The 20381-nt window shown below is 36.8% G+C and overlaps 1 protein-coding gene across 1 annotated transcript in view; it reads right to left on the reverse strand.

The window, feature by feature from the left end:
* Window positions 1-20381, reverse strand: part of tgfbr3 (transforming growth factor, beta receptor III) — a 96283-nt gene that overhangs the window by 16771 nt on the left and 59131 nt on the right. Inside the window, exons 5-7 of the mRNA XM_055221480.1 lie at window positions 7883-8069; window positions 2922-3081; window positions 691-838 (exon numbers count right to left, since the gene is read on the reverse strand). Coding sequence (XP_055077455.1) covers window positions 691-838; window positions 2922-3081; window positions 7883-8069 — 495 coding nt within the window. The remainder of the gene's footprint in view (window positions 1-690; window positions 839-2921; window positions 3082-7882; window positions 8070-20381) is intronic.

Consider the following 20381-nt stretch of genomic DNA (forward strand, 5'->3'; position numbering starts at 1 on the left):
AGATATTTTGCTTATACAAAATCCTAATTAGAACCATTAAAAAAATCTATTGCATATAATGTACAAGTAAAGGATTGGTCCAGTTTGACTTATGTAATGAAAAACCCAGAAAAGTAGCCAGCCATGTTGACTTTGGCCGCATGTTGTACAACTGGTCTAGTAAGGGAAAAAAAATGGGCAGTGGAGCTGTAAATGTGTTTTTAAAAATGTAAACACAACCCGATCTGCTCTTAGTGTCACTTGGTGTGCTGTGCTGACATCAGTCTGAGGGGCAGCGACCAGCAGCTGCACAAACACTAGGGCTACAGAGGCTACAGGAGCAGTAAGGAGCACATACTTACATAATTGTAAGTGAAATCTGACTGCACACCACTATGAACACCTTTATATATTAGATCCCCATAAAATTCTGGCTCTTGTTAGGCTGCGTATTCTCTTTTTTTTTTTGGTGGCTCAGTGTCTGATCACATCTGTGGAGCAGACCCAATAAAATTTTGTCTTACTTAATCTGTTACACCTCATATCATCCCATCTCTCTACAATGCAAAGACCCCATTTCTAGACATACACAATTGCCCATCCTGCTCCTCTAAGTGATCTGTCTGTCTGTGGTTTGAATTCTCTGGTAAAAGTAATGGATCTTAATCTATAATAAAGTGAAATATGTCTCTTTCTCGGCTGATATCTTACCACCACTTGCAGTTTGCCGATGACTCTGTGGACCTCGATGACCCAGTTGACAGCTCTGGCACATTTGAGGATGAGGACCACATCACGGTGCAGAGGGGCGTCCTCCTCCAGAGGCTGAAGATCCACTATCACATCCACCTGGAACGCACTGCGGAGACACAAATACGTAGGTGCCAAACCACCAACATTCCTGAAATAGACTGTTGTCTAGTTTAATGAAGTTTAATGAAAACTGCATTATTCATTGGATCTTGTGAAAAAAAAGTACATTATAAATTATGATCGCCAGGCTCCTTTTTCGCCTGCTACATCTGTGACATTGGCTCTGTCCTTGGCCAAGTACAAACATTCTTACAACTATAATCAAGTATGCTATATAGCTAACAATATATAAAGATGATGTTTATAATGTATTAGTTTAAAGTGGAGCTAAAAACAAATCAATTTTCTCCCTACCAAACTGTGTGTATGGCATTTTAATAGCATTATCTATTGTTCCTAGTAATTTTTCTTTTTGTAACTTTAGTGCAAACTAGGTAAATTAGCAGCTTTCTAGTCAAAAACACCTACAACTTAGTGTGTGCTGCCTTCAGTGGCCTAAGCAATTTCCAGTAGGTGGTGACATCAAGCAAAACTGATTTTTATTACATCCAGATGTTTCTGATTAGAAACACCTGGCTGCAGAGGAGTTTGAAGTGTGGATACCTGTTAGACCATTCACATTGTTCCCCATGTGTCCACCCCCCCAAAGTTACTCCAAAACATTTACATTTTAAGATTTAATAACCACTTAAAACTACCAAAAATTGGATGTCACTATTGCAGCATAGTTACTGCATGTTCTTCAGAATCAGAAGTCTGGCCAACCAATTAAAAGTGGATACATTTCAAGGAAAAAGCAGACATGTGCAGACCAGACACTGCTCCAAAAGATTAGGCCCTTCTATCACATTGTCTTTGGGCTAAACATAATAAGCAGTGTACGCAGCCAAGCCAACCCTAAGATCCTGTTTTGAAATATTATTCTAAGAGGAACACCACAGAGCACACTGTCTCCATGGTAGGCCAACATAAACTGTATGGAGATAAGTGAGATCAGCGTAACCTCTATAGCAGCGTAACCTCAATCTGTGGACCCTTGCCGATTTAATATAATTACAGGCATGCCCATGCATTTGAGCAAAATTCGTCTTGCAGTCAAATTTTTGTACAGATACAATGTAAAGCATTTGCTTGCTGTCTGTCTGATGTTGTTAGCTTTAATGACACAACAAAACTCTGCTCTGAGTTGTGAAAATTGCTTATAAACTCATTGTGGTTTATAAGGGTGCTCGAAATCCATGAAGTGAATAAGGAATACTTTTGGACCACAACTCCAAAGTTTAATGCCACAAGTATGGCATTAAACTTATCTATTATTAAACACAGGTGAAGCCACATGGTCAAGTTAGAGTTCAGATCTGTGGAGAGGTGAAATATTTTTGACCCCCTAAAAAACTAAAAATTAAATAAATGTTAGATAGGTACATTCAGTGCTATACTCTGGAACATTTCAGTCAAAGCAATAATATCTCCATGAGACAAGGGGTCAGAACTAATCATTGGTTTGGTCTGTGTTATGCCTTTGTTTTAATCTATGATCCATATTCATTTCCCATTTTAGGTAATGTTTTCTACAAACTCTGAACATTTAAGCCTGTAATAAACCAGGACTCCATGACGCATGTTGTCTACCTTACAATAGTCTTTTATTAGTTGCCGTTAATTGTCCTCTGTTTTGGGCTGTCAGCAAATGGAAACCAGCACTTTTGCAATACAAATGCATTTATTGTATGAGATGTTAATTATTATGCACTCTCCCTTAAGTACATGTATTAAAGCAAAATGCAATAGTTCACGTTTTAGTTCTGACCTCGTCCTAATGTATCTCGTATTTTTAATTCGTACAAGTGTATCAAAATAAGACTGCTGTGCGCTGTCTGCATCTGCTTATAAAGCATTCTTTATTGTCGATGAACCAGGAAGTAAAGCTGGTACATAGTTAAAATTGTAGAATAGAATAGAATAGAATTACCACGAGGGCAAATCTATGATTGTTTTTTTTTTTGTTTTTTTTACATGTGAATGTTGGTTAAATCAACTATTTTGTTAAACCTAGAGAGGCGACTGCTGTTTGATCTTGTGCTATGCAAAAATAAATTTAATAGAACTGAAAAGATGTTGTGTCTCACCTGCTAGAGTTGGGGGCCTGCAGTTCGATGACGTGCACCTCTTTGTCATCAGGTCCAGAGAGAATGCAGCCTTTGGAGGGCTGGGGCTCTACGTACCCGCCCAAGTAATTCAGAGACAGAAACCGCGTATCGATCTTACACGTGTCGGAGAAGACTGGATCTGAGAGAAAAAGAGAATATTCTGTTGTTAAATTTGACCTAAATAAAAAGAGAGTTTACATTTCAACGATGCACAAATTTTGTATGAAACAGTTTAGACTTAAGTCTAAGGAATCAAGGCAAAAAAAAAATCTACAAAAGTTAGAAATAGAGATATACATATTCAACCAAATTCAACTTTAAAATGGTTTGTTGTTTATCCTCTTTTCTTAATTGATTTTATATACAGTATATATTTACAGTGTATGCTTTTGAATAATGTTCCCATACCTGACCCAATAGTGAGGGAAAGAGACGAAAGAAAGGGATAAGGAATGAGAGTAGGAAAGCTGTGAGAAAAAGAGAGGAGAAAGAAGAAGGGCAATGTTAAACATTAAAAGGGGTTAAGTTTTTATAACATGTTCACCCACACAGATACATTTTGGGCATGAGCTGTGCTTCCAGAAGGAAGAATACATGGTGAATACAATACATGCATACAGCTGAGTGTCTTCTACTAATAATAATAAAAAGGAAACAAGAATCGGTCTCGGAAAATCAGAACTGGAATGTTTTGCTGACATCTAATTATGTATTTTGTAGTAGAAAAAAAACCCCAAAACTTTAATTTTCCATAAAGACTGGTTCTGTTTCTCTTCTTAACACAGTTGCATGAAGCAATATTTTGAAAAACAACACATTTGAAGAATTATAAAATGTACGGTATCTACTAACAAAAACATGGGTTAACTAATCACAGAAACATATTTTTTTCACTGTTGTAAAATGTCTGACATTTATATTATATCCACTTTGCTTAGTTTGTAAAAATTGTAAAAAAATAAAAATAAAAATCACCTTGTGTTTACAATTATCAACAATCCTGAAAAAAATGTGTTATCATATTGCCACTGGAGAAGTCTGTCTTTAATTTGATTCCAAGTCTGGATATTTTTAATCGTTGCGCCTTTCTCACACAACCTGGCTTAAATTAAGACATGTTACATTCTGCAGTGCATAATAAAGACACATATGGCTATCTTTTAGTATAGTCCACAAATCAATGTTGAGCAAATGCAGAGGGAGTGAATGCATGAAGCAATAACTGTGTGAGCAAATGGTTCAGGGCAACAAGCTGTTTTGGAAAAGGGAGGTTGTTTTCAGGAGTTTAATTTGAGGATAGTAACAGTCTGAAATCTGTTCCCCCTACAGGTTGTACAGCCATAAGAAAGCTCCTTCAACTTCAACTGACCTTGTATGGTTACAATTTAAGCGGCACTATGTAATGTTTCTGGTAGAGCGTCTGCAATCTACTTGTCTCCATGGATATGTTAAAGTGACTGTACCTGTTTTTCCATGTATTTGAGCACTGTGTCCTGTCTGTATCTAAATATAAAACATTTTATTGTTTAAGAATCAGGAAGAGCAATTGTAGTGCATGTGTTATCATCATGGTGAAACTCTGCTCTGGCCTCTGGAAGTTGTGAAAAAGCTACACAGTGCACCTTTAAAACCATAAGCACCCATAAAAATGGGAAAAAGAATTAAAGATTTCTTGAATGCGTTATAATGTAAATGATATGGAGTAGCTGTAAACTCAGACTTGCGGGCAGATTTCCCATCAGTCTATCTCAGGGCAGATGTGGCCACAGCAGTAGCATACCACAACCAACTACGCCAGTGAGTGAATAATGCAAGATATTCATTTAAAACATATAATTGTATTGAAAAGTTTGAATTATTTTGTAAATATAGAAATGGAAAAACAGAAGCATCGGAAAAAGGGGTCAACGTTGGTCAATCCAAAATGGCATGTATTAGTTTTGTTTCACTTTGGTCCATAAGTCAGATAAACCAAAGGAGTTGAAGAAGCCTTTGATAGTCTCACAGGAGGTTGTAATTTATATTCGCACATGTCTGAGCTGTTTTCGAGGCTTTCTTCTGACTTGGTGCACCAAACGTCCTGCAGTACATCAGCTTCTAGACAGGGCATTGTGACTTTAAAGTTCAACAATGTACATTTGTCAGAGTCTGAGTCCTAACCTCACCCTTTTAGGATAGTAACATAGTGGCATTTTAAATATTATCATTATTAAAAATAAGCAAACCAGTATGAGTACCTTAGGAAGAGTACTCCCAAGACACAGCCAGCTCACAGATAAACTAATCACATACAAATGTATTTACATCAGGAAACGTCAGATTTATCCGTTTTATGGGAACAATACAGAAATACTTGAAAGTATACTAATTCCCTATCCAGTGTTTCCCAACCGAGGGGAGTGAAAGTAAATACTTCTTGGTTGGGTACAGAAAGTAATTTATTTACTCATTTTGTATATGTTTTAGTGTATGTGTTTTCACCTGCAGTGGGAATAGCCATAAATCCCATGAGACAATACAAGATACAATATTGGGTACATGAGAACAAAACAAGATAAGATTTAGACATAATTACCAGTGATGCAGGAAAATGGAATTTTCAACCAATACCGATATCTTCATTTCATTCATAACTGATTAAGTAAAACTGAACAGATTTTTGAAATGTAAAACATTTTTATTTGTTTTAGTTTATAGGCCTAAATTTGACTAAAGCAGACCATATAATACATAAAAAGCCTTAAAAAATATGAACTTTACAAATGTGAAGTAACAGTATTGGGTTGTGTATTGACATCATTAAATGGGTTGCTGTTGACAACAAAGATTTATTTATTTTTATTTTTTTTACACGTGCTTGTTATGAGAGCATGATGTTTTTATTAGCAGTTAAAATTAAGTGTGTGTGCATGGATGCTGACTTGTGTGTGTGGATGAATCATAATCTTAAGTTTTTGGTTATAAGGGTGTTGCTAAGGACTAGTAACACAAGAAATATAGTTTTTACTTTTTAACGGATATTTGTGGACACAAAAATGCCCTGACATCATATTAATAAGTGGTAATAAGGTCTAATTATGCAGAATCATACATTAAAGACAATGTACTTAAAATGTAAAAGACAATGTACTTATGGGGAGACAGGTCTGCCATCTGTCCAGGGACAACAGATGAAATTATTACTATTAATGTACACTGTCCCTGTCAAATAAACCAATAAATAAATAAATAAATAAATGAAAATGTGAAAAACAGAAATAGTTTCTTTTAGTTATTCCTCACTTATCTTATCCTTTCTGAGCATCCTAATTTGTGATCCCCACAACTTTATAAGCACACTTTACAACTTTCAGAGGCCAGAGCGGGATTTTATCATCATGGTAATTCAATTCAATTCAATTCATTTATTTTTGTAACGCCCAAAATCACAACAACAGTTGTCTCGAAGGGCGTAAATACTAACAACTAACCAGTTAACAGTCCACTGATTCTCTGACAATAAAACAGCAGACTTAGTTTGACCTCAAGAGCTGCTAATACAATATGTCTGTACTGTATATCTGTACTCAGGCAAGGAATTTTACTCAAATACATGGAAAATATCAGGTACAGGGTGTTTAATAAGGGTAGAATAAATACTAATTAAGATCAAATTAACTACTCACATGTATACAAATGCAGGCAAGTGAGATGTTAATAAGTGTACCCTAAAATGAAGTGTTTCCAAAAAATATATTAAAAAATGTATAGCAAGCAACTTCCATGGCTTGTTATGATGTTTTTAATGAGAATTCTTTACTGGCGGTTATAATAAAGTGTGCGTGTGCAAGGATACAAGCCGGTATGGGGACAGGCCTGTTATTTGTTGCTGTGCAGTGGTTGCTCTGAGGGCTGTGTCATTAGCGGCTGTGGCTTGGCCTGGGTCCATGTAGTGAGAGCAGAAGATTTCCTATACTAAAGCTTGATCGTGGTGGTAGTTGTAGTAGAGACATAATACCGAACTGCAGGGCTCTCCTCAGCTTATTAAAGTGCCACCGCAGTAGATCCGGAGAGGGAAGGTGCCAGCTCAGAGTTTACACACTGTCCTGGGAAGTGTTTACCAAATAAGGAAGCATCTGTCTTGCGTTTTCTCCAAGTGCCAAGATTAAACCAATGGAAATACAACATGCACTTAGCACTGATTATGTTGTTGCATTCAGGTACCAAGGACAGGATGCAACTGTATCCAAAGTGTTTTATATCTGGAGTTGTTGTAACAGCTCATATTATAGTGAGCTTTTTGATTTTGCAGCATCAGTCTTTCCAAAAAAAAAAAAAATATATATATATATATATGAATGTTAATCCACAGAAAAAAAAAAAAAAAAAAAAAAACTTTGTAAACCTATGTGACAAAACATGTACCACAACCACTTCAATTTCAGTATGGTAAGAAGGAAACATCGCTCACACTATTTTTTAACATCTAATAAGGCCTGCTTATCAAGCTATTTTTGAGCAATATAAACACCTAATAATAATTGTATAAATGCCATACTGTATAATATTCCTGGCACAGCAGTAATATCTCTAGAAGAATTACCATGTACACATTCAAAGGGCCTGTATTTTATAATTTTTTCATGTAATAAAACAAACAAGACAAATTTGTCTTGTCCCATTACAGATATATTGTAAAAGCAGATCTCAAAATGAGACCCCTTTGTGCTGTCTGCATGTCATTATAAAGAGTTTTTTATCATGCATTACTGCAACAGCAAAACTCTGCTCTGTCAAATTGCTCTTGTCACTGAGAATAATTTATTTGGATAACTGCAAACTGATTAAAATTAACTAGTTCTGTTTTTCACATTTCAAATCAGAGACAGTGCCTGAAAGCTATGTTATGTGTTAAAGAATAATTGACCCAGTGTTGTGTTTTGAGTGACTGGAACCGGCACCTTCTCCCACTTTGATGTAGATGTCCTGGGTCATGCGCAGCTCGGAGAAGGACGTGATGGCCTTGTACTTCCTTTGTGCCCAGTTGAGGAGATGCTCGTTCCCATGGGGCAAACTCTCCGTCAGGACGTGAGAGTGAGTGAGAGCAAGATCTGAGGATTGGAACTGGACCTGTGATTCTGCTGAAACCTGGAGGAGACAAAAAGATATACATGTGAGCAGGAAAGCAGGTCATTCCCCCCAGTCATATTAGTTTTGAGTAAATGTAGGCATTTCATTTTAAAATGCTGAGTAAAGTGAAATAGTGAAATCCACACTGGGACTGGGACAGCCCATGCCGATGTCTTATTGTGCTTAGTAGAATCAATTTGTTTCCATGGCTATGTAGGTTTTTGATTTATTGAGACCACTACTAAGCAGAGCACTTGCATACAAAACAGCATAATCTGCACATAAATATGTGAAGCGTTCTCTTAAATTGCAACCAATGGAATTAATAAATATAGTAAAAAGTAGCAGGCACAAAATTGAGCCTTGGGGCTCTTCTTTTCTTAAAGTTTAACCCCATTGGCTATTAGTCCCTGGGAACCAACTACATGTAGCACTGTTAAATTCAATATACTTCAGGAGCTTCAAGAGGATCTGATTGATTCAAATGGACTTCAAAATGGAGCATGTATTTAAATACATTGTAAGTTGATTTGCAGCTAACTTTTCTAAAACTTTAGCAAGACAAGGTCATTTAGATATTGGCTGGAAATTATTGCATTATATCCACCCAAGATAGATATGTTTTGTGGCATACTGTGGAAGATTATAGACAAATGAACAACATTTCAATGGACACAAGTAGGACAGGGCCTTCCTCCAGGACAAATATGAGTCAGGTCTGTGGAGAAGTAGTCCACTTACAGTAAGGACGCACATTTTTTTAATGTAATAAAACAATGATTGGCTTTCTTACTATGAGATTATTATCTTTTTAAGATAATTCCTAAATTTGTCTTTCCTAATAACAAAGTACAGAACACAATGGCCAACCCACCAGTGCATAGAAGCAGCAATAAAAGGGCTATGATGTAATAAATACATGTACATTTTAGTCTCTCCACAACAGTCTGCATAAGAAATAAGATTGGACATAAAACTGTTGAAACTCTCAGAATTGAAGAATGCTGACATGAACTGTTCCGTGTACCTCTATGCAAGATAACGTTCATGTCATATTCAGCAGAGCAAGATTGGATGGATAGAGAGCAAGTCAAGGCCAAAACCAGGTCTGACTCATTGGAAAAGGTCCCAGGAACAATTACAAAACCCAAAAAGATCAGGTCCAACCCCAGACCTGGTCCAAACTAAAAAAAAATAGGAAAATAGGTCTGCGTTATATGATACCCGGCACGTTGCAGTGGTCTTGGCCCATTCTGATTTCAAATCCTGCACAGCTTATGTACCAGATCAGAACAAGCACCAGAACCAAGCACAAAGACTTTAAAACATGTTGTGTTTTAGTTATGATATATTGCTGCATAATGCATTTATTGCCTGTCTATTTCCATACTTTACAAAGATCTGATAAAAAGACACTATTTCAAATGTACTGTAAATGTTTAGTAAATCTAGTTTCACCAGTGCTCATTAAAGGTGAATTTGGTAACTTTTCTGGTGGAGCGTCTTAAGAGAGTGTCTTAAGAGAGATTTTATTGTTGACTTGCCTGTACAGTATGTCGCTAAACATTTCTGTGGTCATATTGTGTTGCGGGTGCATTACAGGCCAGATCTAGGGAAAGGTTACCCAGGAACATCCCATGTAAAGGAATAACATCTCTATGGAGAAAAGGTGGTGGATTCTTACACTTGAAAACTTACAGAATTCACACAACCCACACAGTATTGAGGTTAAGGTATACTTTATTGTACCCATAGGGAAATGTGTCCTCTCCATTTGACGCAACTTTCAAAGCCGCTGCCAGGAGCAGATCTTGAGCTAGGCTTGGTCAGGACTACCCTAGTATTTTACCTATGGTGCATGTTTTTGGCTTGATGGGGGAAACCGGAGTGCATGGAGGAAACCAACCCAGAAACAAGGAGAAACATGCAAACTCCACAAATGCAACCTGGGAATCAAACCTGCATTTTCTTGCTGAGAAGCGTGACTGTTAGCCACTTAGCCACCCAGCTTATATTACAAAACTATAACTATATGTGCAAAGCTGTCAACATAGAATTCTTGTTCTTACAAATATGCAGCTTGGGAGAGGTGCTGATGTGGGCTGAAATGTGAACTGTAAAACAATATGCCTTTTTGCCACACCATAGCCATGGTAACTGCTGGTGATGAGTTTAGTTGTAAAAACATACATGTAAATCTATTATAAAGGCATAAATCCAGGTATCACACTTTTCTTAAGTCAGAAATCTCACATCAAAAACAACATAAACCAGAGGAAAGAGCCTGAAAATGTGTTGATTTGTGTTGATTTGTGTCAGAGGGAAATTGGCCTTGGCCTTAGTATGAGGGACCACCCCTTTGGCATAATAGCCTGGCTCATATGCTTCACTTCAGATAAACATTCACATGTGCTGAAAAAACGACTCAACACAACACGGTCTAGACGGCCTACTTCATTTTTATTTCCACGCAAGTTGTGTTTTTGAAATCCCAAGGTGTCTTATTTGCACAGAGCTAACAACACGCTCATAACATTAAGTCCAAAAATCTATTTGGATTGAAAGTGCATAAGACAGTTTTTTCTAATTATTACCTGGTTTTGGTGGTGCAGTACCTGTAGTCCATATTTATTATAGTTTAGTTAGTAGTATAGTTTGTGGGAAAAAGTTGAAAAGAAAAGTACAAAAAAACAAGAAGTAGCAGTTAGTTCTAAAGCAAAATATCTCTACCTATGTCATCAACACTGAAAATTCCATCCAATATGCTTAAATGGCCAGCCAGAACTATAAGCTTTGACACGTGTGGGTCTACTACCCTAACCTGTCTCCATTCTTTGAGTTGGGTGTGAATGGGTGGATTAACTAATTAGAGAAATCATGATGTTAGTTACTAGTCTAGCCTGTCATATGCACTTTCACATAAACACATCACAACACAAAGCTATTCTTCAAGATGCTGTTGAAGAATAGCTTTATTGATAACAGTTGTATTCCTATGGCCCATAAGAAGCTTTTAGACATAACTTTATTTAAATGCATCTCAGTATGTGTGTGACCCTTGGATGCTCCTCTCTGCGTTCCTGGCATTGTCACCAAAAGCAGTAAATTGAGTGACTGGGCTACATTCTATTATATACTTTTAGTCTGTTTGCAATAAAGAGATTGAACAGCGAGACTTTGGTAGCTATATCAACTTTGACAGCTACTATGGAAGCTCTTGTCTATTTATAAAATATGCTATATAAATAAATGTGGAATTTGATTTGGTGGTGACCAAGCATAGAGGCTTAGATTATATTATTAAAACTGTATCTTTATTGACAAAAAGCAACACATTTATAATTAAAGAATATAGAGACTGCAATACTGCAATACACAGCTAGACAGGGTTGGTTGGGGAGAGAAGCTAAGATACATTTTTTTTTGTTTCTGAATTAATAGAATAAATTGCATCAACTCAGATTGTTGAATTGTTCATTCTGCAGCCCTATACCTTTTATTTATTGTATCTATTGAAATGACCAGTTTTGTTTTGTTTGCGTAATAATGTTTTACCTAGACAAATGAAAATAACCACTACTGTAAAAGTGCAACCAAAGCATTTTCAGTTGGACCCTGCGTAACATGGGTCTCTCCTGGAGGGGTAGGTGCAGTTTTGGGGATGAGATCTTTGTCGAGCTCAGCACAGTTTATCAGTTTAATTGCGGGAATACGAAGGTAATTAGTCGCAGAGAATTACAGGGGGAAAGCCTGAAAGCCAAATTAGCTCCAGGCTTCTGCAGCTCTGAAAAACCTCAGGAATTTGAGGACCCACTGCGGGTTTTAACAAACTCTCTCTCGCGCTGCTCCAGAGAACAGAGACAGCGGCCCAACCAGTTAAAAATCCAGATGGTATTCTTTTTGTTTATTGACTTTGAATGTATTGGTTTATTTATTCAGTTTTGCATTCAGTTTTTGTTAGTGAAAGCTACAGTTCACAATGCTAACACTTACAATCACAACAAGTGACAAAACTAAATATATAAGGCAATTGCATAAAATGAAGTTAGTTAGTAATTTTGACATAACCACTAATGGCCTCTAAAATGCTGTTGATAACAATGATATAATTTCAGCATCAAATGTGTAAACATGCATACTAAAATGCATTGTACAATTTACCCTTTAGCAGTTTTAGTTAGTTCAAGTCCTAGAAGAAGAGAAGTTTAAATCGGTAAGCGTCTCAAATCACATGGCCTTAAAGTGTGGGGTGCCTCAGGGGTTTATCCTGGGACCTCTTCTGTTCAAATGCTGACATTCGGACAGTTAATACACAGCAATGTGTCCTAACATACAATCCTACTACATGAATATGGACCAGTAGATTCAATCTGTCACTGGTTGTAAATCTCTGTGCAACAATGGACTCAGACTTGAACTTTAACATCCACATCAAATCAATAACATCAGCAGCTTTTTACCATCTAAACAAATGCTAGAATCAAAGTTATAGGTCAGATAGCCAGTTGGATACTTCTTTACATGATGACATCTGTTTTCACTTGTTGTACAGTATGGTCAATTTCCAATAACCTTGTGACTAAGCAGTGCCTGTAAATCTGGGTGTATCAGAGTTAAGCTTAAAGTAGACAAGTGCAGCCAAGCAAAGCACACTGCATGAAACCCCCATACCACACCTCTGAGTGATTTGAGGTCATCTCTGCCAAAGTTGCCTTAAAAGACAGTTAACAACTACATATGCTTAATATTATGAAAAGTAAAAGGGGATTTTTCAGATGTGACAATTCAGAGTCAAGTTAGAAGTCAGGAAAAGCCTATGTTTTGGGAGCCTGTTAAATATAAAGACAAGATATACTGAACAATATTATGAAGATGTCAGGGAAAGGTTTACAGACGCTCTATGTAACTTTTCAGTATGGCATAAAAATCCTTGAATAACATGCATTATTACTGTGAATGGGATCGTCTATCCATAGATCTGACCTCTAGTTTTCTTGCATCACATGTTACACCAGTATTATTTTTGAGATATCTACCTAGCATTTTTGTGCTTTTATGGCTGAAAATCCTTGAAAAACTTGTATTCTAACTGAGAGTGGATTTGCCTCTCCACAGATCTAACCTGTAACTGCCTAATAGTATCAACTGCTTGTCTCCTTGCATATAGATGCATTTAATATTGCAGTGTGGAACATTTCAGGCAAAGAAATAGAAATAGCATCTCCGTGGAGACATGCATGCTGCCTGCATCTAATTATCAAGCATTATATTGTCAGATAATCAGGAAGCATGTGTTAGCATGCTAGTTCTTATTAACTTCTTCAACGAGAAAACTCAAAGCTTGTTTTGAAAAGCACTTATAAACTTATTGTGGTGAATAATTAAGATGCTCGAATGCGTAAGTGTTCCTCACTTATGCTTCACAGAGGACTCTATGGTACAACAAACATGCTGTCATTAACATCTGTAATCTGTACACATGGATTCCTTCACTATCTTTTGGCACTGGTGCACCAATGGCATCTGCACTGCCCTCACGTCTTCAATTAGGGTTTCCAACATTTTTCATCATGTAAAACTGCAGGGAGTTTTCTCAAAATGCTAATGTTTATTTTCCCTCTTTGGTGATTGATCAGAGCCACATGTTGTAGTTTAAAGCAGAAGATGTGCCAAATGTTTATCATAGGGCTGCAGTGTTGAGTGTGGGAAACACTTTGAAAAGTCAGTGTGAACCAGTTGCACCAAAGGAGGCAGAAGGAAGATATTGTGTTTGAGCTGATACCAAAATATAAAACGTTTGATACTGATGTATAGATTCTGGTGCAAAAATATTGATACTTACAAATTTAAAGTAATGCTGCTTTTTAAATAAAAATGTAAACACATTTTGAAATACACTGTAAATATACAAAAAAATATAAATCATCTATAGGACACGGCAGTGGACACATTCATATTGTAATACATAGTATTACTTGCTATTGGTATAAATCCAAAATCACTGATTAACACAATTTTTTTTAATTTTTTTTTCCTATTTTATACAAATAAATTAAGTAATGGGAAATTGTGATCATACTATTGCCTGTTCTAAGGGCTTGTGGTTTAGCTAACGTAGCTGAGGTGTCTGTGCCTATGGACACAGCTTGTAATGTCAAACCACCAACCATTGTGCAGGAGTACAACAGTGTCTATCTGAGTTTCAGTGTCTAGTGGAGACGGTAATCTTTCAATTGATGCCATAAAAACTACCAAAAAAAACAACAAAACTTTTAAATGTATTGTGGTCATAGTGTATGGCTAGAAACTGTTTCTTTTGTAGGTTTGTATGGCTTTAACAATTTTGCATTACCAAGCAAGCACACCTTTCAGCAGTGACACAACATTCTAGATCCCTATAGAATAAAACTGAGCTGGTGGGTCAGTGTAGGATCAGTATTCTATGGTGGAATTTGCTGCTTAACTGTCAGGTTTATATCTCTGGTAATATCTCTGTAATTACTTGGTTTATGTCTTCTCTGTCAGCATATGAACAAGAGGTGATTTTTTTTTTTTTCACAGTAACTTCAAATAAACATTTGTTGTCAGTTGAAATGGCTTAACCATAAGATTAATAAGGCAAGTTTATGGAGCTAACAAATAATGATATGGTTCAACATTTTTGAATATTTCTCATAGAGTTAGATTGGCTCCTGCTGTCAATCTGAATTTATGACATCAAATTTTAGAATGTGAACACAACCTATTAAAGTGCTGAGAAAAGACTGTGGGTGTGCAATAACGTAACAAAGATAGGAAGGTGATGAATGTTGTAGCAGAGGATTTGATGTCTCTTATTACAAGCTATGCAAGCCTAACAGTGATATGGCTGTGCTTCATTTTCAAGATGGCAAACTCTATACTCTATGCAAAAGAATACCAAATGTGTCTGCGCCACTCAGCTTCTCCACTACTCTGTCTCCAAATATAAACCAATAGAGGTTTCTATCAGCAATTACAGCAGAGCACATGTGCGGGGGCCATGCATTTCTGACACTGGCAATCAAAGAGAGGATTAGAGAAACCAGGCTTGGCAAACTAACAACAAGCAGCAAGGGCCAAACATCAGATTCTAGAAGTTGTTCCATAAGAAGCTGGAGAAAAAAAGACTTGGCTAGATCAAGATTTTCAAACCGAGTGCAAGAAAACACTCCAATCATCATTGGACAACACTATCACACCATCTTGAGGATTCATGTGTCAGGGTTCTAGGTCTGGTACTGATGGAAAATACTTCTCTCTCCCGCATTAAGAACACCAAACTCTCCAGCGTCTTCTTCCAACTCTCGTGTAATTTGTTCTACAGTAACTACTAAAACATGTATTGTACTTTTTGTTATTTTCTCTCCTGCGCAGTGGTTCAGCCTCTGCAATTAGAAATGCACTGATAATTTCAAGATTTATTATATTATCTAATTCTGACTGACAACCATTGCATCAGAAAATATGTTTTACAAATACAGTGTGTGTTGTGGCATTTTAAAAGCCAGCGAGATTCAGTGGCCAAAAGTGGAGTGCTCTCCATGTCTGAAGCCTTTCCAGGAATCCATATGTGAGCGAGGGACCAGGAAACAGGCACTGGCAGGGCTTAAGTTGATGCCAATTAGCTCAAGGAAAGTACTCGTCCGAGGTCTGGCCATCACCCAGCTGTGGAGCCCGATCACCAATGCTTTTGTCACAACCATTTGTTGTGTAATGTGTTCTAACATGATGGAAATTAGACATTGAAGTTCACAAGATAAATAAGCTTTTTATTATGTTATTTTAAGGCAGAGTACAAAATTGCTTCATTCAACACTTTATCCCCTGAACTGTTATGAATCTATTTCAAAACCAACCAATGGCATCTGCACTGCCCTCACGTCTTCAATTAGGGTTTCCAACATTTTTTTCATCATGTAAAACTGCAGGGAGTTTTCTCAAAATCAGCATACATCTTCAGCCTTGTTAGTATCACATTGGTAAAGCTGTGCTGTAGTCTATTCCAAGTGTTTTCTGTGCAGTTACCAATCAACATTAAACAACAGCATATTAAAAAAAACAAAAAAACAATGTAGGTAAAAAGTCTATATACATACTAGATTTGAGGCAAAAATCAGAGCATTTATGTGTAATCTACAGCAAATCTCCATGGAGAATGTTACAAAATATGGTTTTAACTTTCTGTTTCTATGGAATCATGCAGGTGATGTGTAGTTTAAAACATTACAGAAAGCTAGTGTCAGTCATATGATAGTGTATTCAACATTATGGTTATATAATAGTCGGTGTATAAAGTGCTTCTGGATTGTGGCCAGGTGTGTTCAGGTGGTAAATACCAACAGCTGCTGTCAATCAAACAGCAGACATGTAACACCTCATTGAGCTGAGCCCTGCAGTCAGTCAGTCAGACCTAATTCAAAACTGCACCGGTGTGCCAAGTACTTCACTGTAAAGGGAAAAAGAAGATGTCTTATTTCACCAGTAATGTAGTGAGCATGCAAGCTACAAATCCAAACATAATATGAAAGAGAAGTTGACGTATTTTCTATGTTTTTAGTGTTTTATTTTTATTTTATTTATCTTTATTTATACATGGAGAGGCCCAATGAGAGTACCAGACTCTCTTTTTCATGAGCACCCTGTTAAAATACATTACAATACAAACAAAAAACAACAAAACAAACTGCATAGGTCCACTTAAAACATTAAAAACAGGTGTAGGTGTAATTGTGTTTATCAGCAGATTATTAAAGTGCATTAATGGCACCAATGTATTCAGTTTTGTACATCCTTAAAATGTATTCCATTTGCAGGAAGGAAAATAACCAAAGTTCAACAAACAAGTAAGATAATCAGGCAGTCTATCAAGTAGTCCCTTATAAATAAATTAATGAATAAATTAAAATGTTGTCTTCTGACAGATAGCGATGGCCAACCTACATTTGCCTAGAGTGTACAGTGATGGGTTTTAAATTCATCACCTGTTATGAAACAAAGGGTTGAGTGAAAGAGTGTACCTAAAGGTTTCAAAGTAGAGCCTGAAGTCTTCATGTGTCTAGATTATGTCTCCATAATCTAGTATAGAAAAAAATCATATACTTATAATGTAAGATTTTTGAGGGAATTTTGGATTTAATTAAAATTTTGCTGTAGTTTTAAAATTGCCTGATCAGCAGAAGGAGCCGTTGCATACAAAACAGCATCATCTAAATATAAATGTATGAGGCTTTCTCTTAAATTGCAATGAGTGGAATTAATAAGCATAGTAAAAAGTAGCGGGCCCAAAGTTGAGGGGTGAGGGGCACTCCTTTAATTGCACAGCACTAGTAGTCTATACTGGGACTGAGAAGTAGGTCTAAACCAGACCTAAACCAGGACTAAAATGGGTATCTCAGCGTTAACAGCCTATAGTCAGCTGCTCTGTATCCTCAGTCTCTGACAGGAGCAGACAGTTACAGTGAGCCTGACCTGCTGCTTAAGAAAACATGGACAAACCACATGCACATGGTAATGCATCACTTCAATATGACATGAGAACATTCCCTTTGTGCAGGAAATGATGGTCTCTGCGTGCTATCACTGACCATAAACTTATAACAATGGCACCAGTGTGTAGTCTGACCTGCAAAATCAGTGAGCAGTAAATGTACAATATTGCTATATGTTTGCTTGGGTGTCTATAGTAAAACATATAAGAGGAATAAAAAGTGGTACTCAGTGCAGTTTAACTTCAACAAATGTGGTCATCGTCACAACTTTGGCTGGTCCTGAATGCTTTTATTTCCTCAATCAACCTAAAAAATGTACACTAGGCTAATCCTTCAGTTACGGAAGATAAAGGCAATGGTTTTCCTTTATCTTTATCTTCTATGGTCAGTGATAGCACGTAGAGATCATCCTTTTTTGTTAGTTAGATATTAGATATTAGTTAGATATTTCTAACAATAACCGTGAAGAACAACCCAATAAACTGCAGAGTTACTACTGGTAAAAACAAGGCAAGGCAAGTTTATTTGTATAGCACAATTCATACACAAGGTAATAACACTGATCATGTTACAGTGTTAGAATGCTTTTGAACGAGAGAATGCTTTGTGACTTGTGTTGGCCGATGGATGAAAATCCTAGTGTAACATGCTTCAAATGCACTCTAATATATTTAAACTGACAGTTTCAATGTCACTGACGTTAATGGATCATGATCGTTTTAACTTTGTCAGAAGAGCCTAAATGTGTTCTGCTACTAAATTATCTGTCTGTATAATAGCGCTTTTGTCTGAGCAAATGTGCAGGTTGGCTTAGAGATTGTAGAATTTATATTTACAACTGTCCATGTCACGCAACATTTTCCTGGTAGATGTTGTGTACTTAGAATAAGGAGAAAACACTGGGCCCATGTGGAAGTCATTTGAACAGCTCGTAGTACATTCTTGCTGAATGCTGTGGTGTTAACAGACAATTGAAAGCGATTACTTTTAGAAGTGTGCAGATCGAGAAAGGCCCGCAGAGTAAAGACAGCAGTGAAACAAGCTTTTCTTTGTAATAACGCAGGGCTAAACTGTGGCTATAGCTTATGGGAGTCCCTGGGCTACGATTTTCTCATGTGATACACTGCCCATGTCGGAAAGTATCCCCCAGACACGATACAGTATAGTGCAATATATTACACCTAAAGGCTGTTATGAAGGGGGGTTCAAATAGCTCATAGCCCAGTTGTGCAATCATATTTCAGTAGTGATGCACCAGAACTAGTATCGAATATCAACAACAATATTGAAAAATTAGCTGGATCAGGTATCAGTTCCATAATATCAGTCGAAATCCTGGTCGGGCCTTTAATTGGATGTAATAAGACTACTTACAGGCTGATTTTGGCGTTAAATGTCTCATAATATTTGAACTTTTATGCATACAAAGCTGTTTCATAGTGATTTACAGGATACATAACACAACTGGATCTTTTGTGTAATAAGTTAACCGTGTTTTAAAGAAATAAGTTCCATTTTTCATCCCTACACTGGTATCGGTTAATATCCGATATCGCCAGATAAGTATCGATTAAAAAAAAAAAAAAGTGGATCAGTGCATCCCAATATTTCAGTGCATCATATAGTACATGTAGTGAAGATGGATATGACATGGAAAATGTATTTGAATTAGGGGTGGGTGATATTAACAAACATTAATATCTCAATATTTATTTGGCATTATCTTGATAACAGTATTCAGATGATAATTTAACAGTGTATCAGGAATGTGCTAAAATGTGCCTGTAAATGTCATTTAAAATAAAGATGCAAAATTTAGAAATGTCTGTGAGAGCGGAGGTCGGGGTCTGGGGTTATAACAAACTAGGGACGATATTAAAATTTAGACGTACGATTGTGACCAAAATAATCATGATTAGCGATATTATAATGATAATTATTAACCTGTTAACGTTCCCCTACTTTATAACTCTACAGGTACATATACTTCTGCGTCCTCCGCACAAACAATCTACACATCAAATGAAAGCTACGGTGCTCGTCTTTTTGAATATGTAAACAATTTTTACCTGCAATCACCACAGTGCTGACAGGAAAGCCGTTTTTACAGAAAAAACAAAAATTTGGATTTGGACTTCACTTAACTTTGAGGACTCTTCACAGAAAGTTGGTCTCATTCGCTCTGTACAGGTCCAGAGAATATAATCCAGTCAAGAAATTATGTCCACAAATAAATTAAATCCTCCATGTCCAATCTGCTGCAGGAAAGTATTCCAAACGTGAAATCTGCTCCGTCACTTTTTTGCATTTCTTTAAGGTGGGGGTTGTGGGTTACTGGAGCCCCAGACAGCGAATCAATGCTACAGATGACTGATAGTTTATGCCCCACTCTCTCCCTTGTAGAATCAAACAATTACATTACACACATTTAGTGATGTTTTCCCCTTACAGCCAATGAGTAGCGGAACACAATGATGTATGGCATGCCCTGGTTTTCCATAAACAGATGGAGCTTGACAAGTGCGTAAAAAGAAAGCTGTGTCCCAATTTGTTAAATGCACCATTCAAAGTACCGTTCGAAGTACCATTTAAAGTACCCGGCCAAAAATGTGTACTCCTTAATGTAGTCTCCTTGTCAGAAGTGACACAAGTCTCCTTCGATGAACACTGCGAACGGTACATTTAAGGGCACTTTGGCGAATTGGGACACAGCTGAAGCCGAGTGGATGCAGAAATCTGCATTCTACACACTTTTTTTGCATTTTAAACATGACAAAATGGAAAAAAACAAGTGTGCTATCGAGGATACTATGGATGTTTA

This window comes from Periophthalmus magnuspinnatus, chromosome 4, assembly GCF_009829125.3.
Source record: "Periophthalmus magnuspinnatus isolate fPerMag1 chromosome 4, fPerMag1.2.pri, whole genome shotgun sequence".
NCBI classification, from domain to species: Eukaryota; Metazoa; Chordata; class Actinopteri; order Gobiiformes; family Gobiidae; genus Periophthalmus; species Periophthalmus magnuspinnatus.